This window comes from Numida meleagris, chromosome 1 (genome assembly GCF_002078875.1).
Source record: "Numida meleagris isolate 19003 breed g44 Domestic line chromosome 1, NumMel1.0, whole genome shotgun sequence".
Classification (NCBI taxonomy): domain Eukaryota; kingdom Metazoa; phylum Chordata; class Aves; order Galliformes; family Numididae; genus Numida; species Numida meleagris.
The window spans coordinates 74,647,444-74,672,213 of NC_034409.1; the positions used below are offsets into that span (position 1 = coordinate 74,647,444).

Here is a 24,770-nt window from a genome sequence, read left to right on the forward strand (position 1 = left end):
TACACAAAAAGGCAAGATATTTATTTCATTTCTGTGTAGAGGTGGGTCCTTGGTGGTTCATCCATAAAACTAGAACACCTTTTCCATAATACAGGATTTCTTTTATAGACCAAAATTGCAAAATTATTTCTCTCTAAGTATACTGATAACATTTACCTACATCAATGGTTAATTCCTCTTTTTCCATTTGAACTTCTATCAGTTCTAATTCCTGTGATTAACGCTCGAAGTTAATGCCATTTGCAGCTAGTATATTCCAGGCAACTTTTCTTCATACCAAGACACGCACAATACACATCTTCTTTCAGTAGGCTGGTTGACTAGTTTCCTTTAGACATCAGCTGTGTTTTGATCACAATATTTACAAAATGCTACATGCTGTCACACCTGTCATATGGTAGCTAAGAAGGTAATATCAAATACCCATATCCTCAATACAGAAGTCTTGTACCAAAGATGTCATCACAGAGATAAATATAGTCTACAGTCTACTCCCACACAATCACACAACATCACTATGCATGTTTATTCTGATTATACGTTGTTTTACTGTAATTCAGCCTTTCTTCTTTGGTGTACTCCTACTATTTCCACACTGTTTTCACAATAGTTGCCATAACTATAACCAGATATCCTACTCCCATAAAAAATATATATATATATTAACCCAATGATTTGCAACTCATAAAAGAAGTACAAATGATCTGTTCTGTTCTGCTCAAAGGAATGGTTGATTAAGAACCATCCCTGAGAATTTTAGGTCAGTAAGAACTTTTCCCTGTGATAAGGATGGGATCGTATTCCTTTTATCTCAGAGTACTGTAATAGTGTGCCCCCCCACAACTTCCTCCTTTGGTCTATTACACACAGGGCCTTGCTCAGGCAGGTAATGAGCATAATACTGGTTGCACTCAAAATCCTGCTAAGACAGATAACAAACACAAATCTGTCTCAAACTGGGTGCTGAAAGAACTGATGGCAGACACTTCATTCAACAGCTGAGGGCCTACTGAGAATATGTAAAAAATACGACTATGAGTCAACCATTTTAACCCACAAATAATGAGCAGCCCAAGAAAGCCTTGAACTCTTCTGCATGGTAGCTAGCTGCATAATAGGTTCTCCTTTTGAGTAGGGATGGCTCTTGAGTTTACACCTGCTGTAAAGATCCCTTACACCCTGATGTCAAGAGAATCCTTGCTGATACAGAACCTCGGTAAGTGATTAATAGTTTATTTAAGCTTTGTTAGCTTTGTTAAATCTTAGATTGATAGTGCACATATAAGTCCTTAGACATAAACCTTTGACCAAGCTTGGGTCTAGGAGTAGATTCAGCCACACCCAGGCTCCATTGTTCAAGGAGTTAAGAAAGCAAAGGGCTGCACTCTGAACCTCATGACTCAAACAGGAAGGTCTTCTGGATGAGCATGTTTAACCCTACCCTTTATAAAGTAAAGAATTAAGTGTACTTTGCCATCTCTGTCACTGTACTCTGCCATCTAAGTCACTGTCATATTTATGATTAAGCTTTGCTAAATTTCTGTATTATTTTAATAAACATACTGCTGCTTCTCCCTTACGACTGAAGCGTAGTTTCCATTTGTGACAAGTATGCTCTTGATCTCATCACTACCACAGAAAAGGCATACTCTATGTGGAGATGTATCACTTCAATTCAAAAATTTCTGTAGTCACAGATATGCAAGCATTTTATGTTGTTTAAAATATACAGTGCCTATTCTTTCATGGAAAGCTCTGGAGAGATCCCAGACATTTATTAAGCACTTAACAGACAATAATGCAAATTAATCAAAAAGGTCTTTAGTGAATGTGTAAGTAATGGACAGGAAACCATCCATTTGTGTTACCTACTGTGTCCACTTTTTCCAGTAAGATTGTGCCCAGGAGCATATTCCCCAGGACACCTCCTCTTCTGAATAATCAAGTGATGCAGTTTCATGGGAAAGAAAAATGGGTAGAGATTTCCAAAAACCTCAAACTCAAATTTCTCATTAAATGTTCTATAGTTTCCTAAATCCATTTTGCTTCCAAATGACCACTATCAAAATGGTACCACCAGGGTGATTTAAAAGCACCACTACTAGTAGTTCATTATTTCAAGGGTGGAGGAGAGATCTGAAATATATACATACAACCTAATTCTGAGTTTGCCAAGCGTCTTGAAAGGGAAATACAGAGACATCTCCCTTACTAACATGAGAAAGAGTCCTTCAAAGTACAGTATAGTCATTCACTAGACTGTCCATTGCAACACCAGTGACATGAGCATAGAGTTCAGGCACCACTTGCTCAGGCACCTGCAGTACTCTCTGGTCATTACTGGTCTTAATAGCTGTTTGTAGGCTCTGGATCAGGTCTGATGGAGAAGGCCTGTCAGTTGCATTCCACTGCCAACAGGACTTCATGATGCTGTACCTGTAAGAAGGAGAAGTAGAGAGGAGCTGGGAATTAACAATACCAACAAAAAATTTTGCCACAGTCTAATTATTTCATATGTAAAACATCTAGAGACCTCCTCTTTTTCTGCTTCATATAAAGGTATTTCAGCTAAACCTGTAACTACATAATAATGCGTGAGGAAAAAGGCAGACATTCAGTTGATTACCAGGATGTCATCTTTGAGCATGGGAAAAGGGGAAATTATTACATTTGATATTTCCTTTCAAAACAGTAACTGGGTATCCTACCAGTGAAGGACCTCTGAACATTAAAAAAATAATAAAAATCTTAAAAGTCTTCACAAAATGAAACATAATGCCTCATATTTTCCCTGTGGTCGCTTAGTTCATTTCAGAGATAATTCAGCACTTACAAGAGAATGATTACTCTAGAACAATCCTGTACCTTGCAGAGAAGCAGTGGAGCAACAAAATTTAAGGGCAGAGAAGAAAGCAGAAACAAGAACAATTTTCAAAGCAAGTAAGAGAGTGTTTGGCAGTCAAGGCTTCACGTAGGAGAATCCAGTAAGGAGGTGAGGCAGGCATGGGAACAAGTCTTCTCAACTAAGAATATACAGTTCTGTACGGTCTAGACTTAGAAATCTTCTTTAAGATATAGTTTTGCATGCTGCATTTCCATTTATCTCTGAAAATCTCTCTTTCAATTGTACATAAAGCAAAGTGGCTTACATGGCTTGCTGGCAGCTTGAGGGCTGTTTCATAATGTTTCGTCTCTGCAGGTATGGTAAGATGTCAGAAGGTGGTACCTCAGGATATGGTGGATCACCTGGAAGGTGAAGGGAAAATAGCAGAAAATCTATGAGGTAAAGGTTGCAGACAGCAGCTTCAGTATAAGAATGACATCTCTGCCTAATAAAATCTATTCTCTTGTTCTTTCAGTTCACACTGATAGAAAACCTAAAAACAATTGCCGTGACTTTGTATGTCAGAAAAAACAAGATGCTTATTTAAATGCCTCAATTTTGCACTCTTAAATTTGAGATTTTTTATCTTGTTAATTTATTGCTAACTTCTGTTTTTTTTTATTTTTTTTATTACATCATCTTACCTAATGTAATCATTTCATACAGTAGAATTCCAAAAGACCATCTGTAAGAAAAGAAAACAAAGCAATGTTAAGTTTCCATTCTAGCAAGCTAGCTAGCTTAAACACATACAAATGACTAGTTACGTTCTGCAGAAATGAGAAGGTATGAGATGTAAAGTTAAGCACTGTGCTGAGAACAGGTAAGCCTTGCTGTGAACTTCAGGACATGAAATAATTACACATAAAGAAGTGAAAGAGACAGGTCTGACAGACAGATGAAATTCTAGTTCAAAAATAAAATCATACATGTCTGCCTTGATGCTAGGGGGGTTCTTTAGAAGCCGCTCCGGTGCCTGCCACTTTACTGGCACCATCTCTGTGACTGAGCTGGCACCATATGTATGAGCTTTATAGGCCAGCCCAAAACCACAGAGCTTGGCAGTGAAGTTGTGCTGAAGTAGGATATTCCTGGCAGCGATGTCACCATGGAACAACTTCTTCTGCTCAAGGTAAGCCTAAAAAGTTGGAAGAGTCTATGATCATTTTAAAATTATTTCTAATTAGCAGAAATTTTTAATGAGTTTGCACCCACCCTTCACAGTGCAGAACAGAGGTCTAGGCCCACCAAATCAATACAGTCATATTTGACTCAGTTTTAACAAACGGCATCCTCACTGCTTAAGTCAAGAAAATCTAGGCAATCATGCAAGCTTATATTGCAATCAAACAAGGAGCAAAAAATTGAGCAAATCTGAGCAGACTTACCAGAGCTGCTGCAATTTGTTGTCCAACTTCATATACTTGCCTTTCAGTGAAGTCACAGGGGATACCATCCATTGTCATTACATCCTAGAGACAAAAAAGTAGACCATGGATTACAGCTGTAAGGTGCTGGGGAACATGTCTCCTTTTAATCTCATGAGTACTATGTAATCATATGCTTTCCTGGATAATTTCACAGATTAGTCATAAACTGACTGAAAGATAAGGGCATATGAATGGGTGATGTTCATGATAGATGGTATACTGGGTAAGATAAGGACAGCTGAGACTGGTGGGTAAACTGAATAATGGAAAAGAATTTAATAGGTTGGACAAAAATGAGCAGAATGACAGTGGAGAATGACAGTTCATACATATGAGTGAAAGAACTGTTAACAAATTAGAAAAGCACGTCTGTAACACACAAATGAATATCTGGGTAGAGATTATCAGTCCATTTCTTACTCTCTTGCCTCTAACAGTGACCCTGGCTGGATACTCAAGTGAGAGAGAGAAAATGAAATAAGCATATGTTGCTTTTCTTAAGTAGTCTTCTGCCTCCAGTTATTTTCAGTCTAAAGACTTCTTAAAATGGTTAGGATTTCAATATGCTCAGTAACCTTCATAGTTATCTTCCATGAATTTATTCAGTCTTGTTTGAACCCATAAAATGCATCAGTATCCACAGCACTCAGTGAAAAGGAATTCCATTAGTCAAATCCCCACTTCGTGAAGAATGATCTCCACTTGTTTACTTTGACCATGGCACTTACTAGGCTCATTTGTTACCACCTTTGTCTTTCTGCTGAACAAGACAGAGAACAATCTCTGTGTATTTAGTATTTCAGATGTGGAAGAAAGACAGATTTAGACAGAGACATAACAGTGTTTTGTTTCTATGCCTTCCTTACTAATTTCAAATATTTGTGGATTTTGTTTTGCTTGAGTAGACTTTTTCATAAGAGTATATGTGTTCTTAGAATCAGTCCCATGATTTCACATCTCGTCAGCAATGGGCTGATACAAAGACATCATTATGTATGTGAAGTCAAGACTGCTTTTGCACATGCGTATCATTTTATTTTTAGCTATGCTGAATTTTATTGTTTTCTTTTTATTGGCCAGCTACTCAATTTTGAAGGATTCTTCGGCAAATGCTCAAGATACACCCTTGTTATTGTCATCACCAATCATCACCTCACTTCCAACTCTTTTGCTAGGCTATTGACACATACTATGAAAAGCACCAGGTCCTAGTACACTTCCTAGCAGAGCTTCATGGGTGACCTCTCTCCAGTGCAAGTACTGACCTTTCACACCTGTCCTCTGTTTGTTGTCTTTTCATCATTTAGTTATCATTCAAAGACCTTCTCCCCATCTTCATAACTACTCTGCTGCTCTAAAAGCTTTTAGAGTAGAACTTCCATTTAAAACTTTTGGAAAAAAGGTATGTATCAGTATATCACTTCTTCCAATGCCTGCTTAACTCGTCAAAGAATACCAGTGGCCTGCAGTCAGACTTCTTTCAAAATGTCAGCTTCTCCAAACTATAACACACCTATTCAGAAATGCACTGGTTCTATTCCAGTTCAGAATTTCGTAGAACTTCTTTGGGAATGGAAATGGCTTAGACTGACACAGACGGATGCACGAAGAGATGAAAAGAATCTTCTATGACTTACATACAGATACGTACAGCAATTTTAAGAAGATATACTATCATCACTTTTTTTGACTCACCTTACGACATGTCCATAGAAAATTTAGCAGGTCACCAAGAGACACATCTTCCATTATCATATAAAGTGGAAATCGATCTACACAGCATCCAACCAATTCAACCAGGTTCTCATGATAGCCAAGATTTTGATGGAATTTAATCCTTCCCAGGAAATCCTTTACTTCCTGGGTACTAACCACGTCTGAAAGAATCAAAGAAATCCCAGTCTACCACCATATGGAAGCAGCAAAGAACAGGGCAATTAGCTTGAAATAACGGCAGTCTTCTTTGATACTACTACAAGGACACTTTAGTGGACTAGTTAACATGTTAGCATGTTACTGAACACAGCTCAGTCTTGCCCAGTAATGATTACAAAATTCTGCCCAACTTCATGTCTTTGATGCACAGATCTGTACCAAAATGGATTCTTGGCCATGTGCTTTACCTTGTAAGGCTTTCAGTATGACACTCTTAGTCTTCCCTAGGTTCCTAGTTTCCAATTCTGCTCTGTAGATGCTCCCATAGCGACCATGTTTTACTATCTGCAGACTACCTAGTGAGAGTTTCTCTCGTGGTATCTCCAGTTCTTTCAGAGTCAAGGATGCAGAGTTTAGCAGGACCTCCATAGAAATCTCACTCAGCTGTATACAGTGGTTCTCTTGTGAACTGGATTCCTGCTGGTTCTTGTCTGCTGACAAAACCAAATACATGTGAAACATAAAAACAGACAGATGAACTCTTGTAGTAAGTGGCAATGCCAATTACTCTATTATCTTTGATTTTTACTCCACACTATTTTTGGCAATCAGGATGAAGGAAAGAAATGCTACTGCATCTTACTTATCCCGGCCCTGGAAGAGGTGAAGGACTGTATCTCACTCTCTAATTGACAAAAAGGCAGAATGAGTTTGGAGATCTCTACTACATTTAACTATGCTAACTTTCTTTATGGATAAGACAAATTTGTAATTGATTATCGTGCTGAAGAAACAGCCATTTTCTTTTATTACCAACTAGAATCATAGAATCATGGAATCACCAAGGTTGGAAAAGACCTACAAGATCATCCAGTCCAACTGTCCACCTATCGCCAATATTTCCCACTAAACATGCCCCTCAGTACGACATTTAAATGTTTCTTGAACACCTCCAGGGTCGGTGAGCCCATCACCTCCCTGGGCAGCCCATTTCAGTGCCTGACCACACTTCTGGAGAAGAAGTTTTTCCTAATGTCCAACCTGAATCTCCCCTGGTGCAACTTGAGGCCAGTCCCTCTAGTCCTATCACAAGTTACATGGGAGGAGAGGCTGACCCCCCCCCCCTCACTACAACCTCCTTTCAGGTAGCTGTAAAGAGAGATAAGGTCTCCCCTGAGCCTCCTCTTCTCCAGACTAAATAATCCCAGTTCCCTCAGCTGCTCCTCATAAGGTTTGTGCTCCAGACTCCTCACCAGCTTCATTTCCTTTCTCTGAATATGCTGCGGGGCCTCGACGTCTTTCTTGCAGTGAGGGGTTCAAAACTGAACACAGTACTCGAGGTATGGACTCACCAGTGCTGAGTACAGAGGGATGATCACTTCCCTGCTCCTGCTAGAAGCACTATTTCTGTTACCTTCAGTTATGAGAGAGACACATAGAGGGTGCTCCCATCTATGCCTTATCTTAGTTTTCTAGCACTTCCCTTAACATAGGCTTTTTTCCTGTATAGAAAGAAAATCAGTTCAGAACTAGAGTTTCATTTCAGCACAGCAGCGTGTGCTTGCAGTAATGACGACCCTTTCCCCTTCTCACCATTCCCTGTTCTATTTTCTGTTGTCCACACAGGAAGTAGGATCCACCAGCTTAAGATGAAATTTCATAAATGATAATAAATAGACGGGATAACTACGTGTGACATATATCCAAAAGACTATCATTTGTAATTATGCTTGCAGGAGCATCCATGAAGGCTCTTACATAAACACACTTTGCAACTCTCAAGTGATGTTATCACAGCATGTTAATCCACCTACACAGTATGCTGGATTAGGTTTTCACAGATCTCTCTGTACTATAGATTCTATTATTGCTAACAGAAGTTGGACAAATGAAGGTTCTCCACTTTTCCTTACATTTTCTAGATGGATGAATATCACCCAGGCTTTTCATTAATCCTATTGCCAAACAGATCAAGCTGTTGACTTAGGGCCACTGAAATCAACATTCTTTCCTCAGTTTGAAAATGGTGATGTTTACCTTGTTGCCCAGATGATGATGATTCCTCCCGCTTTGTCCTTGTTCGCAAGCCTCGACAATGGAGCCAAAGGATCACAGTTAGCAGAATGACAAAAAAACCCACAAGGAGAGCTGGGACAACAATCACTTCAGTCTGATATTCACGCACAACTATAAGCAGATAAAGAAAATGGGAATTAAAGGAGCACTGCTCTGAGAAGGACTGTGTGCAGCATTGCCTACTGTGCACCAATTCTGTAAAACACAGCAGTAATAAACTGTTTAAGGTGCAACTGTTTCAACTGACTGTGTGTGTGTGTGTGTGTGTGTGTCCACCTGCTGCTGCTTAGAATACCAACTGAACACTTTTCAGTGCTGCAACCCTGTTTCTCAAACATTGTTTCTCAAAGGTGCTGAAAAATTTAAACTTCATGAACTCACTAGGACTCCTGTACTTATTCAGATGCCTTATTCACTTATTTAGATGCCTTGGTACAGAGGCAAGGAACTTTAGTCATGACTGTAAGTATCACTCACCACTGAAACGTAGCTGGCCCTGGCAGAGGGATAGGAGGGATTTGGGAAGGGTTGGCCATTGCTGTGCCATCACAAATATACACAACAGTGAAATTACAGGTTCAGTTTCTTCCATTAAAAATGTAGGGAACAATTTAAAGAAAACAGGGTGTGATCACCTGCTTTGGAGTTTGACCAAAAGACACTGCCATTAATAAGAAGTTGCAGGTCCCGTCCCCAGATTTGGAGGCAGTGATATTTTTGCATGGGACAAGGTACCACTTCAGTTTCAAAGATGATACGAAGTGATAGAATCAAAATCTCACAAAACTGGCCCTTAGGAAAACAGAAGAGAATCTGTACTGACTTTGTCTTAACCTCATTTTTTATGTGTAATTCAAAGTAGAAATACTCTAAGATAGCTGTAAAGGCTGGGATCTTCATAGAAGATTCTGCTGTCAAATCCTCTTTTGTGGCATGGGATGGATGTAGCTGGAGAAGGGGAAAGACACTGGCCCCTTTTCAGCAAAGTTGGCCTTCCTGCTCAGTATGTGGAAAAATACTGTCTAAAGGAATAAGTGAATCTTACCACACAGCTTGTCATTGCTGTTGCATTCCAGTAGCATGCGTGTGAATCTTTTCACATCTCCTGCCATGTTCAATTACAAGCAAGTAGACCTCCAACCTCTGTCTTCTGCACTGACGAGAAGAATATTAATAAAATTTATCAGAAGGAAGGATGACTTATTAAACAATTAACAACTAGAATACGGAGATTTCCACCCCTTAAGTTCAGCAGTAGTGTGAAGAAGAGGCACAGGGACTTTGAGGCTTAGAGAATGACATGGAATATCCACTATCAAATCCCATGAACCACAGACTACATGACTAATGAGAACTTAAGATTAAGCTTTTTCTACAGTGCTACACAAATGTAGCAGAAATGCTAAGTCATATCTTGAAGCAGTGATTGAGCACCTGGTAGGAGGACGGCCAAACCAGGGGAGCTCAGGTGCAGGAAGTGCACCTGAGTGACCAGAAGGGGTGGAGCCAGGATCCATCCCTTCCCAGACCTCATTTAAGGGTTGGCAGTGGAGGCAAGGGTATCTCACTGGAGATCCCTGCCTACTAAAAGCCTTCTACAGGTAAGCAGGTTTTCTTCCTTTGTTTCTGCATCCACAGTTGCTGCATTTGGGCTTGTTCTCATTTGCTGCAGCCTAGGATTGTGCCACTCTGCTCTTATTGCTGTATTTTCCATCATATTACAGCATTACAACAAGTAATTTGGTACCTCCAAGCCTAAGGTTGGTATATGCACAAACATTCACAGTCACTAACTCAATCTTATTTAAAGAATCTGGCTCTGCCTAGATGCCAGAGTGATTTGACTGTTTATATTCTGATCCATAACAATCAGAAGCATGCATGCAGAATGTCTGTCATTCTTGAGTACTTTTCACAGCTCCAACTATTTCTCCATAAATACAAGGAAAAAAGCTTGTCATTAGGGCTCTCCAGTACTAACAACTTTATATAGCCAGGTCTATAACTTACTTTAATTGCAACACCTGGGACTCCTACTGTCTATTGTAGTTGAAAATACAGAATCTGTGCAAGCATATGTATTTTCAGTGTAACTTCAGCCATCACTACAGTAATCCTTCAGTACTTGTGGTTATGCACCCACAAAACATCCTGACTATGTATTTGTCACAAGTGCAATGTCACTCAGGCAGGGCTAGACTCACCAGTGTGTGATGTTGACTTTGTGTTGTACCAGGATTGCAGGCCAGCTGCAGGCCTTGCAAAACACATCCCTGAGGTAGAACCTCAGTTGTTCTGCACTACAGGGGGAGATTACCCCTGTAGAAATTTGTTTTTCAGTACAAGCTGTTTGTGTTTTTGTTTATTCTCTCGAGAACACATAAAAGTTTTAGAAGATGCTACACTACATACAATACCTTTACTGAGGACTGAAGTTACAAGATATGAATAGGCTCTCTGGTGCTGCATTGGTTTTTTTTTTTTTTTTTCCCCCCCCCCCTTTTTTCCTAGAATCATTGGAGTTGTAAGGGACCTCTGAAGGCCATCTAGTCCAACTCCCTTGCAATGAACAGGGACACCACAGCCAGATCAGGTTGTCCAGGGCCTGATCCAGCCTCACCTTGGAAGTCTCCAGGGATAGGGCATTAACCACAACACTAGGTAACCTGTTCCAGTGCCTTGATATGCTTACTATAAAAGATTTTTTTCCTTATATCTAACCTAAATCAACCCTCCCTGAGCTTGAAACCATTTCCCCTTGTTCTATTGCCCCTGACCCTGCCAGAGAGTCTGTCCCCTTCTTTCCTGTAGCTCCCCTTTAGATACTGAAAGGCTGCTATCAGGTTACCTTGCAGCCTTCTCTTCTTGAGGCTGAATGGCCCCAGCTCTCTCAGCCTGTCCTCATAGGAGAGATATTCCATTCTGTGGATCATTTTTGTTGCCCTTCTCTGGACATGTTCCAACAGGTCCATGTCTCTCCTGTACTGAGGACTCCACATCTGGATGCAGTATTCCAGGTAAGGCCTCACCAGCACAGAGCAGAGGGGCAGGATCACCTCCCTTGCCTTGCTGGCCACACTTCTTTTGATGTAGCCCAGGATACAGTTGGCTTTCAGGGCTGTGAGGGCATTTTCATCACCAGAGAACCTAGACTATTATTTCTAATTTGTGAAAGTCAATGTGGTGAATGGTAATGACTGATAGAAAGGCAAAACAGAATTTAGCCACTGCTTCTTATAAACATTGCCAAAGATTTCAGACATAGCATTCTCCCAAACAGTACCATCTGCAGTGTTTTATGGCTTATTTCTCATAAGTACTTCCTTTTTTTCCCCCCCAGCTATGGGTTCAAGGCTATGATCTCAAGGACAAATGCAAATAGTAATATGGGATGCTTATTAATAATAACATGGCTTTACAGAAGTTGATGATAGATAAAACAGAGTTTGACCTCATGCCTAAAGAATAAATTTCTGCTTAATTTCATCAATTCTACAAGAGAGGGAGTAGAAAGAAGAACACTGACTATATCTGCTCTTTAAGGTATTGCAATAAGGATATTTTTTTCCTTTGATTCTTAAAATGTTAGTTTTCACAGTGTAGCTACACAGTAAGTTAAATCAACGATAATGAGATAACACCACATTTTTCAGGTACACTCTGAATGCAAACAGAATAAGTTAAACTACCTTGGCTATAACATGCACACATAGCTACACACGCACCACCCTAAAAGGAACATTCCTAGCATTTTTCATTCTCAGAGAGATGCACACATTTAAAAAAACAAACAAACAAAAAAACATACAGGCTTTACTTGTGACTCCTTTTTCAGTCAACGTAAATACATTACTTGCAATTTTCAAATGGAATGTTTAGAGTTGCAATTAAAAATTGGATCACGTCTCTTTGATACAAGTTGTAGCCGTATTGTTAAGTTTGCTAATGCTCTCTGATGGATAGCCCTGTAGTTTGTTTAAATAATGGGAAGAGTCTGTCTTTGTGCCAAAGAGATAATGGAGTTCTACTTTGTGAAAGCAGGTATGGTGCAATCAAGGCAAGGAGCTAACTGAGCATGCATGAAGACCATGCTCAATCAGTGAAGACAGTGAGAGGGAGTACTGACTTCCTCCAGAGACCCCTGGACCGCCACCACAAAAAGACTGAGCATATGCAAGGAGGTGGAACCCTGTGTTAATGATGTTGGGGGAAGTATTGAATACTTACCTACTGCCCAGAAAAACCTTTGCATATGTAACACAAGTAATGTATATAAAGTGAAGATCTTATGTTCAAGGTATGCATGATAGGCAGAGCTTATCCCTCATGTAGCTGATGCCAACATTAAAGAATGTCTGCTTTCTAACACCAAACTGAGTCTTAGAGAGTTTTCTGGTCAACCAATTTATGGTAACATCTTTACCAGACTTTTACCAGCTCTATCTTACTGGAGAGAAATACCTCTTGCTTCATGTTCATGCTGTGTTCATGTCATCACTTTTTGGCAGTATGTACATTTGTGAACAACTGTTTTCAAGATTGAAGCACAGGAAAAACAAAATTTCATCAAAAGTCTCTGATGAACACTTTGAGAGTTCACCAATTGCAACCACTGCCATTGAACTGGACGGATGTGTTCATTTCACAAAAACAGGATCAAATATCCCACTAGTTTTACAGTTTTGTTGCTCTCCTTTTTTTGTTTTAATGAAAAATATTTAAAATTAGTATGTTTTGTTATGTATATACGTTAACTATTTTATATTTTATGAAGGTTGCTCCAAAAGGAATACTTCCCATTTTATTACACTGACCAGTGAGGTCAGAAGGGGATGTTGGTGGTATGGCAGTAGAGACTGGACCTTCCCACCACTATTCTGTTATGTTTTGTTGATGTGTCTCAAAGGGCATCAGAGGGGCAAAAATTCTGACAAAATGGTGTCTGACATGGATGTGCGTATGAAGCAAAGGTGTGTCACCGAATTTCCCATGTGGAAAAAATGGTACCCACTGACATTCATTGATTCTTGCTGAATGTTGACGGAGACCAAAGTGTGGATGTGAGCACAGTGAGGCAGTGGGTGGTGCATTTCAGCAGTGGTGACAATGACATTGGAACACCTTTGCTGGTGCAGATTTTTATGAGCGTGGCATGCAGGCTCTTGTTCACTGCTGACAAAAATGCATAGCTAATGGTGCTGACTGTTGAAAAATACTGTTTTGTAGCTGAGAATTTACTCTAACAAAAAGCGTTACTGTGCTCTTTGTATCTGCTGTAGTCTCTGTGGAAATAAATAGGAGGTATTACTTTCAGAGTGACTTACATATGTGCAGCCCAAGACAATTGCTCTTCATTCGATGTTGTCTGAGCATGAATTTCAAGGTTTGAAATTCATGGTTTAAAGCCAAACTGGTGTTACTAATGGAAAAATGAGAGTAGACAAGTCCATGTACATTCTAACCTCTTCTAAAACCCACAGAAGTAGGAAAAGAAAGCTACATTTAATTAGACATTTATGAAAAGCTTTCCAGGGCTACTTTCCAGGTGAAGAACAAATGAGTTCTTATACTTACCTCTTTCTGTAGCTTGCTGGTCAACCATTAACAACGTTGCAGTTCCTGAACTGTCATTCTGAGTTAGCATTCTTGTGGACTGTTCTGCTAACTCAGAAATGCATAGTTCTCACATATTTAATATTTTTTTTCAGTATATCTGTAAGTGGATATAATGGATTTTATGTGGAACTAACATTTTTTTAATTTACAGATCTGTGCTCACTCCACAGCAGAAAGCATATTGGCAGTGCTCAGATATCTTCTTACAGTAAAATAAATATCTTTTCTTGATACTGAAAAGCTAAGGGAAAGAAAAATACCTTAAGAGGTTCAAAATTTAGACCTTCTTGGAACTGCAACCTTCTTTGTCTATGTCTTATATTGTGACAAGACCACTGTTGTCATGACCTGGAGCATATCTTATATTATTTCATTTTAGAATTTGCACTGGGCAGTTTCTGTAATTACAAGTAAACATCAACTTAGTTATCCCACAGTTTTTTTAGTACTTTTTTGAACATACTGAAATCTACTTCTTAGAATTCTTGGATATTCATTTATCTTGTTTACTTCCCCAAATATATTTGCTTTAACACACTGCTTTCCTTGCCTAAGCCCATCTCAACTTACTCTGATTTCCTTCTCCTTCAGTTAAAATTCATATCTTTTGTTGTTTACTCAAATCCTGGAATTTCCTTTTTTTTTTTTTTTTCAGATATGCACTTTTTTCATCAGCTCCTCTGTTGTGCAGCACATCAATGTGACTTAACAGCTTGGTAAGAAAATATAAAAATAAAACATGGTAGGTAAAAAGCATGGAATTAGGCCACTCTTCTTTCCGAATGCCAAAGATCAAGGTAACAGTGATACGTTCCTGTGCAGTTTCAGGCTCTGAAAACTCTGAAAGATACCTTCCCCTTCATATATTGACCAGAATGCAACTTAGCTTTTCTAGAACAATGTTTCCCAACACAAGGGAACAATAGAAGTTTGCTCTTTACAAAGAACTTCACATCAGAGGCTGCAAAGTTATTTGCAAAAGAGTTTTGAAAAGGCACCTACCTGTTTCCCTGATCAGGGGAAAGGAGGGGACCCCCTCAGGGCTCGGAGGGCAGGAACAGGTTTTTCATTGAACAAACCTGGTGAGATGTGGGAGTTTCTTTGCTGTGGCAAAGATACACTGGCTTACAAGGTAATGCTCAATTTATTGTTAACAGTGTTCAGATACACCATGGTTCCATATGGACTGTAACAACAACAGCAGTCAAGCCTTTCCTTGACCAATAGCTGAATCCAAAGCCCCACGTCCAAGCTAAATATATATCCAAGAGTGTTGTAGCTAGAAATAGCAGAAGCAACTGCCCTTGAACTGTAAGAGATATACAGCAAAACCTTAGCAGAAGCTATCCTACAGTCAACAGTGTTTGCAAACTGATACTAGGCGACTACTGAGTGAACTGTGTATGGAGCAGTTCACAGCTATTCTTTTGCTGATAGTGCCAAGTGAGTTAGCTCCCATATCTGGCTCGTACTGACTGCTTACTTCTCCACTGTGAATATCTGACAACATGATGAGCACTGGTGAAAGGTGGTGTTTTGTTTTTGGCCATGTTTGTTCATCAAGCTGTTCTGCCGCTCTGGTTATTTAAGTAAAGCATAAAGAACAACATCAGCTCAGGAATAAGTAGCTAAAAGATGTCAGTTGTGGGGTCTGTATAAATGGGTTCAGTATCCCAGTAATTAATACAAATAAGGTTTTGTGAATGAAGCCACGCTGAATTAAGGGCTCACCACTACCAAACCTGTCAAGGGTATCTTTCCTTTCTGCTCTCTTCCCACATGATTTTGCTCCCAGCTGTGCAACTGATCACATGGTAAACTGATTCAAACGACTATGCCAGTACAAATGATATTTACCACAGTAGTTTCCTGTCATTTGCCACCAAGCAATTTAACAAGTGCCAACACAGGCTTGAGGAAGTGGCAGGAGCATACATCCAGCAGCAGAAACGGGGAAAGTGGATCTCCCACTACCCAGGACGGTGAACAGCTAATTTGTCTAAAGCAGTATTGTAATACTATTCCCTGTGTCAGAAGTGAGTCACGGGCACATTTTTTCCTATTCTCTGTCATTCATTTTCAAGTCCATACTGTCCTTGTAGTGCTAACACAAGCACAGTACATGTGTCATGAGACAAAAGGTAGATAAAGAACATCTGAATAATTACTTCAGTAATTACTTCAGTAATTCATACTGCCTGACTGATAAAACATAAAATAAATCCTCTAATCATGATACCTCCTATTTAATTTCTTGCAGCAGCAGAACCATAATCTCATGCTTTTTCAGTCACCACTTTTGTACTGCTTTTATTATTTTATTTCTCTTTTATATGACCTTTGAACGTGGCTTAGACAGACACAATGTGCAAGCACACTGCTCAGGCCATGCAGACAAAAGACAAGGGAGCTACTAGAAAATGGCAGAAGCCAAAATGGCAGTGAAACCACAGTGTCTGGGCTTCAGATAACCTGGCAGTTGTGGACACTGAATGTCAGGGTGGCAGAAGAAAATCACTACAGAAAAGTAAACAGTGAAATACACTTCTTCCCTGTAACACTCACAATTTTACTTAATAGTAGCATCCAAAACAAATAAACCAACTGACAGGTTTCAAATCTAACAACTTGATGCCAGAAGAACATATGTCTATAGCTTTGCACCTGTTAGACTGCACGTCCTGTCCCTTCTACTTTCAAAAGACTTTAGTGACGATTTCTCCAGATTGTGGCAACTTTGCAAGGTTTCTCAGGCCCACTGAGCCATCTTATCTTTCACCTCAGGGCACCTCTGAGATGCTTAGTCTGAGCAGCATCTCCAGCTGTTTAGAAAGGGAAATTCTGACTGGTCAAATCAATTCTTAACATAGCAGGAACTCCTCACTGCTGTCCTGAACAGAGATTACCAATAATATTCTGTGGCTTGGTGTACTTGCTTTGATAATTCATCAGCTATAAAGATTTGGTGCTTCAACTCCCTTTTGCACCAGCTGGCAGCCATAACGTTCTATAAGAAGACAGATCATGTTTTAAAAAATCATGTACAGTGACTCAATATTTTCACTTGATCCAAAATTAGAAGCATTATCTGAACAACAAACCTAGGCTAGCGCTAATGAAGCATATTAAGAAGGGAAAGAAAATTAGGACAACAACTTTTGAAGAGCTAAACCATGGGGAAAACAGCAAATAATGTAATCCATGCCACAATCTGAGCTGGTGAATTACTTAGAGCAAACCTGACTCCTTTCCAAAGGAGAATTAAAAACAAGCAAAGTCAGCAGTCACAACTGCATTGAGAAATGTGAGTGAAGAGGACTCTGCACTGCTGTGCTTTTATACTAACTAGAAAGGTCAGTTCAAACTGGCACCACACTGGTGGAGATATGCAAAATTTCAGGGCGCTAAGTTTTGCTTAAACTTAGATAATTTCACAAAAAAAGTTTATTTGTGCTGCCTGAGAAAATTCTGACTATAGAACTGTGAAACAGCACAGAAACTAAATGGTGATTTAGATAAAAATATTTCTTCTGATGCAGACAAGACCTACTATATTTTCTGAAATATTAACATACATCTTGATCATACTGATCACATTCCCCCTTAAATGAGGCCACAAAAAAATTATTCCTCACAGTCTGCAAAACAAAAGTTTGAATTACAAAAACAAATAAACAAAAAAAGACACATACATTAACCTGAAGCCCTTAGTGAGATGGAATATGAAAAGTCTAGATGCCAGACCCTCAAGCATACTCTTTCCTATGACTTTAGTGTATTTCAAAATTACAGGCTACTTTTGAAAGTGCCAACCATGCTGTATCTTTTTGATTGACTGAACTCTGATTTTGGTGGTATTTGCAAGCACTGAACCTGTAAAACCCTAGTAGAAACCTGATACAGTTATAAACCTGATACAGACACTCTGTAACGTTGTGACAGCAAAAGCTATGACAGGACAGAAGAAAAGTAAAGGGTTTTTCAAATGACCCCACCTGTATGTAGCTCTTGTTGTAAAAAACACTCCTGATAAAAATACAGCATTTTATGTTGCTGCATAATGGGCTTATGAAACACAATATATATCCGCTTTTACAGCTGCACAGCCATATCAAAACTTAGCTGAGGTTGTGTACACAATTTCACCTTCACAAGTTCCTAACCTTTGGATGATTCTTGGAGCATTTAACAGAGATTTTGTTTATAATTTAATCAATAGCACGTGCGTACACACACAGAGATGAAAACATGTAAGTACACAGAAAAAGCTAGATAGATTATTTAGCATCCTTACAATCAAGTAACAATGAAGGAAATAAAATGCTTATTAATTCTGAATTGATGCCCTGGCACATACTACTTAAACAACCACTGAACGTACTTATATAGACAGGTATCGCATCACCGGTGAACCGAGGCTAATTTTAAATTGAACTTATTTCACTAAACCAACCTGCATGTAGGGAGATCTCAATTTCTTTCTTTTTTCTTTTTTTTTAAACCCCATTTTGATCCATTATGATCACAGAAATGTATTACTATAAAAGTAACTTCTATACAATCAGTAAGTACACATGCAGATATATACACACACATACAGAGGTATATAGACTTTGTGGTGCAGTTATATCCTAGTTTAGGCCACATTTATGTTAATTAAATTCTTTTCAAATATTTAAATATTCATTAGCTAATCTTCCAGCAGTGTTTTCTCTCACTTACCTGAATTACACCACTTCTCTTGCCCTGCGGTACTCTTTTCCTGAAGCTTGCACGCTGCTGCTTCCCTGTTTGTCTGAGGCCACTCCTGATAATATAGATGGTTACCTCGTGTTGTTGTAATCCTTATGACTAAGTTCCTTCTCACTGATTTCCCTGCCCCAGACCTGCCCAGCTTCAGTTCTTTACTCCTCAAGTTCCTTTCGGTTTTCTCCCCAGCAGGACTGCAAGTCTAACATGTGAGTTGACAGGTAGGCACAAACCCATGAAACGGGTCTATCTGGCTGTCACGCACTGGCTGGCTGATGAGAGCAGAGCAAGGCAAAGACTCTTTGGGCGGGGACTTGGAGTGTAATTTGAAAGGCAGACAAACAACAGACTAAGAGGGATAGGCTAACATAACAAATGTTATGTTATAACAAATGGAAACCATGCTCTTCTTACTAATGTTCCATGTTTAGAAAAAAAAAAGGTTATCAGGACAGAAAATTGGTATAAAATCCCTAAAATACCCAGATGCTGAAAAAGCTTTCTAGCAGGAACACAACATGATAGAGAACATTCAAATGAGCAAAGAGAGCAGAGATTAATAAAAAACATGACAGAACAGACAGCAGCAATGCAGGTTTTTCTTACGTTCAGCCTTGTCCCTTGTATCCCTCCTGCTCAGACTGTCCATTGCATACAGCCTTCATTTTTCGTATCTGCCGTCAGTGCTTCCCTTTCCCTGTCCTGAATGTCCTCCAGCCCAGCCTGGAGCTCCCTACACAGCCTTGTCATTGATGCACTGTTACAAAGCCTCTTCAAATATGTCCTGAGCTCCCTAAGAAGACCCGTCAATATTCTTGAACTTGCCCTCTTACGTTATCCTGTTAATAAGCCCCGGCGGACACTGTTCAGCTCTGCTAATGCTCTCAATCCTGAATCACTTGTGAGGTGTACTCCTCACTGCATTTCATTTCCTCAGCATTTCTGCCCTGGGGACTTTCTTCCAGCCAACCAGTGTATTTGAGTCCCAGCTGCTTGATTGCAGGCTCCCCACATCAGCTCAAAGACTGCCTTCGCCTATCACTGAAAAATCTCATGTTTCAGATTCCTGACTCCTGGTTAAATGAGCCTCTACAAGATTATTTGCTTTCCTTTATCACACAAGTGGGAAGCAGTTGTATTACAAGAGGAAACAACATGAGACCTAACACTGAGAGACAAAGTTCATTTTACAGTCAACAGTATGCTGCGGATAGCTTTGAGAACATGAAGATGATATGATCTCTACCAACACCTTGAGCAAACCTGACTTAATCGTACTAATACTTTGGTGCTGTGCACATTACTTCATTTAGGAAAGATTTTAGTTGAGGTAGAGGCAATAGCATTACATACTGAAACACAATAGATAATTTATCTGCAAGAACGGCCACATATCAATATATCCACAGAGCAGAAGATCCCAAGCTTCTCTCTGTGCAAAATGGTGAATACTGGACTGTATCTCTTCATTGCTTGATCTCTATGTAGGCTGGCAGAAGTGAGCAAAACAGTATTAGTGAAATAGTTCAGTGATGTGGAGTTCTGTCCCCCGAAAAACCAGAAGACAAATCTAGAATGCACACAACCAACCTGTGGCCCTCGTCCTGCATGTACAGCTCAATGTGCAGCCTGCTCCCCGGCCCACGCCATCATGGTGGTGGCTATTCCCCACCAAGTAGTCTGGCCTGGCCCTGGGTGCGCACCCATTGCTTAGGAACAACTAAGCAACAGTGGGCAATAGGCATTGTCTGGGCTGAAACTGGGGAATGGGGAGGGCACAGAACAGTGCTGACTCTTTCTCTTGAAAGAAAATGTGCACATTCAGTCAAATTAAAACCCATGTGCATTATGCATTACATACACTTCATACACAAACATTATGGCAATATCCTTAATTTGTAAGGAAATTATGTCGGTCTTCAAAGATTACTAGTTGAAAAGATAACGTGTGCAGAAACATGCTGCTAAATTCAATGAATATCAAGGAATGCTTCATAAAGACAAAATCGTGGAACTGAAAGTCTATCATCTCAACAGAAACTTTTTTTAAAGTTACAACTCAAATGGGCTCTACTGTAAAAGCTAGTTATGTGGGAGTGAATCTGAATGCAAAAAAGTCAAAACCATTTACTGACGATGAGTTGATTAAGCAATGCATGAAAAGCATAGCAGATATAATGTGTCCTTATAAAAAAAAGCAGATTTTTTAAAAAATCAGTTTGTCTCACTGGACTACAGCCAGGCAAACTGAAGAAACAGGAAACTCTGTTAAGAGAAGTTTGGAAAGTAAAGCTGGTAATCTCAACCTTTATGCTTTGGTGACAGATAAAAGTACTGATGCTAGAGATACGGCTCAGCTTGCCATTTTCAACAGAGGTATTGATAACAAATACAATGTCACTGAAGAAGTGATTTCTGTGGTGCCATTAAAAGACACAACTAAATCTCTTCATTTGTATGAAGCAGTAAAAATGACATTACAGCAGTTTTCTTTAACCTTTGTCAACATATCTGGTACAGCTACTGATGGTGCCCCAGTGACAACTGCTAAAAAAGGAGGACTTCTGCAAGTTATTGGAAGGCAATGCAATTGCTGTCAGCGACTCACGTTTGATGAAATACTGCTGCATCGTTCACTGAGAAAATGTACATGCAAAGCTTTAAAAATTGATGAAGTCATGAAAATGGTCATCAAAGCTGTGAATTTCATGATGTGCAAGGGATTGAATCATTACCAGTTCCAGGAGTTCCTTAAAAGTACGAATGCTGCTTATGGGGACATCTTCTGGTTTTCTGGAGGAAGGTGGCTGAGCTGGGGTAAAATGCTAAAAAGACTTTATGATTTGCAAAATGAAATCAAATGGTTTCTGGAATCAACATGGAGATTAAAAATGGCTCACGGATTTGGCATTTTTGATGGATTTGACCGCTCCTTTACATGAGTTAAACATGCAGCTTCAAGGTGAAAATAAACTCATCTGTGCTATGTTTCAAACCCTAACAGCGTTCAAAATGAAACTTGAATTATGGCAAGCTCAGGTTATGGCCAATAATTCTGTGCATTTTGATACACTGGCTAAATGCTGTCTTGTGAGCAGTGAAAAACATGCAGCCCTGCTTTCCCTTTTGTTAAAGGAATGTGAAAACTGCTTTCAAAACTGCAAAAAAAAACCATCAAATTTTTGGTATATTTGTGACTCCACTTTCAGTCAACATAGGTATATTATCTGTAAGTTTTCAAATGGGATGTCATCAGGTATTCAACTCAAAAAATTTGTCATGTCTCTTCACCAGATTTTATAAGACCTAACTTATCAGAGAAAAATAGAGATCAAAACTCTCTGACAAGTGCCTTGAGAACTAAGTACTGCAACCCCTTTCACTGAATCAGACATTGACGCATTATTTTCACAAAAACAAGGTCAAATATCCCACTAATTTTATGTTTCTGTTGATCTCTTTTTTTAATGTTTTAATAAAAAATATTAAAAAAAAAAACCAAAGTTTTGTTCCTTAGATACATTAGCTATATTATATATTTTATATGCAGTCCAAGACAATTCCTCTTCACACAGTGCAGCTCAGGCAAGTCAAGAAGATGGACACCCATGCTCCACATTGAGCATTTTCTTCAGTTGCAAAGATCACTACAGCTGCAAACTTCATGCTCAGGCTCTGGTTTCTGTCTTCCTCTTATTCTGGTTCTAACCTCCATTGACTCAGCGTTATTTTCTCCATGAAGATGCACAGGATCTTTCCTATATCCCCTTCCTATTTAATAAGTGGCTACATTGAAATTGACATTTCCTCTTTTATATGTGTTATTTATCGAAATACTTTGCTTTCCACAGGCTCCTTTCTGAAGAGCAGCTGGGGGAACCTATTCAGAGGAACCTGATTCCTATTTAGGGAATCTATTTACTGTTTAAAAATACAATACCTGATAGTCTTCCTCCTTTCACTCCTTCTTCCTCAGTTTTCTAAAGACTCCATCTGCAGAAAAAAAAAAAATGGGATATGCAAGGGGTTAATATTCAAGGTATGCATATGCAAAAGCAGCAACCCCCACTGCTTTTTGTTTCCCTAGTTAATCTTCCTGCTGTGCTGCCAGTCAGACTGGTTGGAGAAGATATTTAAACAGTTCAGAGTTCAGGTCTCAGACTAGTCTTCCTTACTGGTCCATAAGCCCTTCCTGCTGTTTGGTTAAGGGACAGCAGACATTTACTGTCGTGTTTCATCTCGTTAAAAGCAGACTTCTGCTACAAGTTCTTTATTCTGTCTGTGCACACCCACAAGGTGAATATTGCCTGTTTAAACATTTGTGTTCTTCTCTCTGTTCTTCCTTATGCAAGTATGATTAGGTGCACTGAAATTGATGGAGTGGCAGTTCTATTAACAAAAATGTCCTCTTTATCTCTGAGACATCTACAGCAAATGAAGCAACCATCCAAACCACACACAACTTCTCAGTAATCTCTGCAATGTGCTTTAGGGACTGACTGCAAAGGCAGCCACAAACCATTCAGTTTTTATCCTATGTGAACATACTGTTAACCACAGAGCTAATTTTGTGGCTGAAAAGTCACAAAAGTCAGCAAACTCCAAGTAACTGTCCAGAAAGCAAGCTTCATATGAAAGGACCCTCTTACTTAATCTTGTTGTGGTATTCATTTTTGCTGCAGTAATTTAGAAACAATGAGGACTCCAACTCACTTACTTCCACATCCTAATGTAAGATTTAAAAACATGGCTCATGGATGACAGACTGTAACAGATCTTTTGGTCAACGTAAGCCCATGGAGGCTGAAAGGCTGAGAGGCTCAGTAACTGTTACTTCTATCCCTGAGCAGGGTGAGAACCAGAACAGATCATCTAGATGTGAAAGAAATATTCCCATCGTCATCCCAAGTCGCTTTTGCCTCAGGAGCTCTGCCTCTCGTGATGACAAGATATTCTGACTTGAGAACAATTAACTTACCTATTTAATATTCAGATTTTTCCTGAAAATGGTAGTTCTACTGTGATTTTCAGTTAATCCCTTCTGGTTTTGTTACTTAAAATTTTTGTATGAGCAAAGACTAGGAGAAGGCAGCATTGCCTGAAGAGAGAGAAAAAAGAGCTTTCCCATAAATGACTGAAGGACAATGCAACAATCCTCTTCAGCCAGTTGATAGTCCAATAATTTAGCCAGCACATCCTCTAGTTAGGGTGAGGTACATCTAATAACAGTCTTTTCCACTCACTTTCCTGTCAAAGTAGACCTCATCTTTTCCAACAGTCTTCTTGAAACTGAATGGATTTTTCCTTTGCAGTTTTATGCAGTCACTGCCCAGCTGGTCAGCCTTCCCTACTCAAACCAGATGCTTGGGAAGGATTCCTAAGACTGGTTATATGTTATAAGTACATAAATTCAGTGGACTACAGTAGTGTTTCCCCCTTTTCCTTCTTTGGCAGATTTTCCATGCCCAGAGGATGGGATTCATTTGACAAAGATGAAAAACTAAATTAAGAGCACAGCTGCTATAGATTCTATGTACAGTTAACATAAGGTCATAGGCACTTTTGTAAAGCAATCTAAGTACTAAAATAATTTCTCCCTGTGTGATAGGTATTAAGGGTAGCCGAGCTCCTGGCTTACATGTCTTTGACAAATATTTTATTATGCCTTACATCTGGGCTAGATTCTGTTATTTTCCTCTTCTTCAAAGAAATAATTTCCCAGAGCGAAGTTGGTGTCCCACATCTCTTTGGTGTCCCAAAATCAGTACTTATCCACAGTTATCCCATGGGAGATCTTCCCAGGACTCCAGGATCAATAGATGAACTTTACACTGGAAAGTAGGTGCAGCATGCATCACTTGCATTCCCATGAGCTTTGTGTAGTTTCCGGGTGTTACTGACCTCAGCAACGAGGTTCCTGAGCACAGTATGTATGCATATTCTTGTGTTAATTTAACCTTTTCTCTTGCCATTATGTTCTTTCTGTTAAACATATAAACTTTCCTCTTAAGCTCCTGGGTTTTGCCACTGCATTTTCACATTGTTCATACTTCCAAGTGAGAATACAGCAGTTCCTGTTAGCAAAACTTAGAAGCTGTTGAACATATTTAACTTAAACACTCAGTATAAGTAAGTATTGA

The 24,770-nt window shown here is 39.4% G+C and overlaps 1 protein-coding gene across 9 annotated transcripts in view; it reads right to left on the reverse strand.

Annotated features, from left to right (window-relative positions):
* STYK1 (serine/threonine/tyrosine kinase 1) overlaps positions 1–24,770 on the reverse strand; it is a 26,555-nt gene continuing 1,785 nt past the window's right edge. For 3 of the 9 annotated variants that reach the window (XM_021394910.1, XM_021394951.1, XM_021394920.1), the window contains 10 exons: positions 22,571–22,623; positions 9,311–9,420; positions 8,227–8,376; positions 6,438–6,683; positions 6,010–6,191; positions 4,273–4,356; positions 3,814–4,022; positions 3,529–3,569; positions 3,150–3,246; positions 1–2,436 (listed from right to left, as the gene is read on the reverse strand). In XM_021394910.1, the coding sequence (XP_021250585.1) occupies positions 2,232–2,436; positions 3,150–3,246; positions 3,529–3,569; positions 3,814–4,022; positions 4,273–4,356; positions 6,010–6,191; positions 6,438–6,683; positions 8,227–8,376; positions 9,311–9,377 (1,281 nt within the window). In that variant the 5' untranslated portion in view covers positions 9,378–9,420; positions 22,571–22,623 and the 3' untranslated portion in view covers positions 1–2,231. Of the gene's footprint in view, positions 2,437–3,149; positions 3,247–3,528; positions 3,570–3,813; positions 4,023–4,272; positions 4,357–6,009; positions 6,192–6,437; positions 6,684–8,226; positions 8,377–9,310; positions 9,421–18,603; positions 18,689–22,570; positions 22,624–24,770 lie in introns of all 9 variants that reach the window. The other 6 variants (XM_021394942.1, XM_021394897.1, XM_021394930.1 and 3 more) reach the window with 4 other exon arrangements.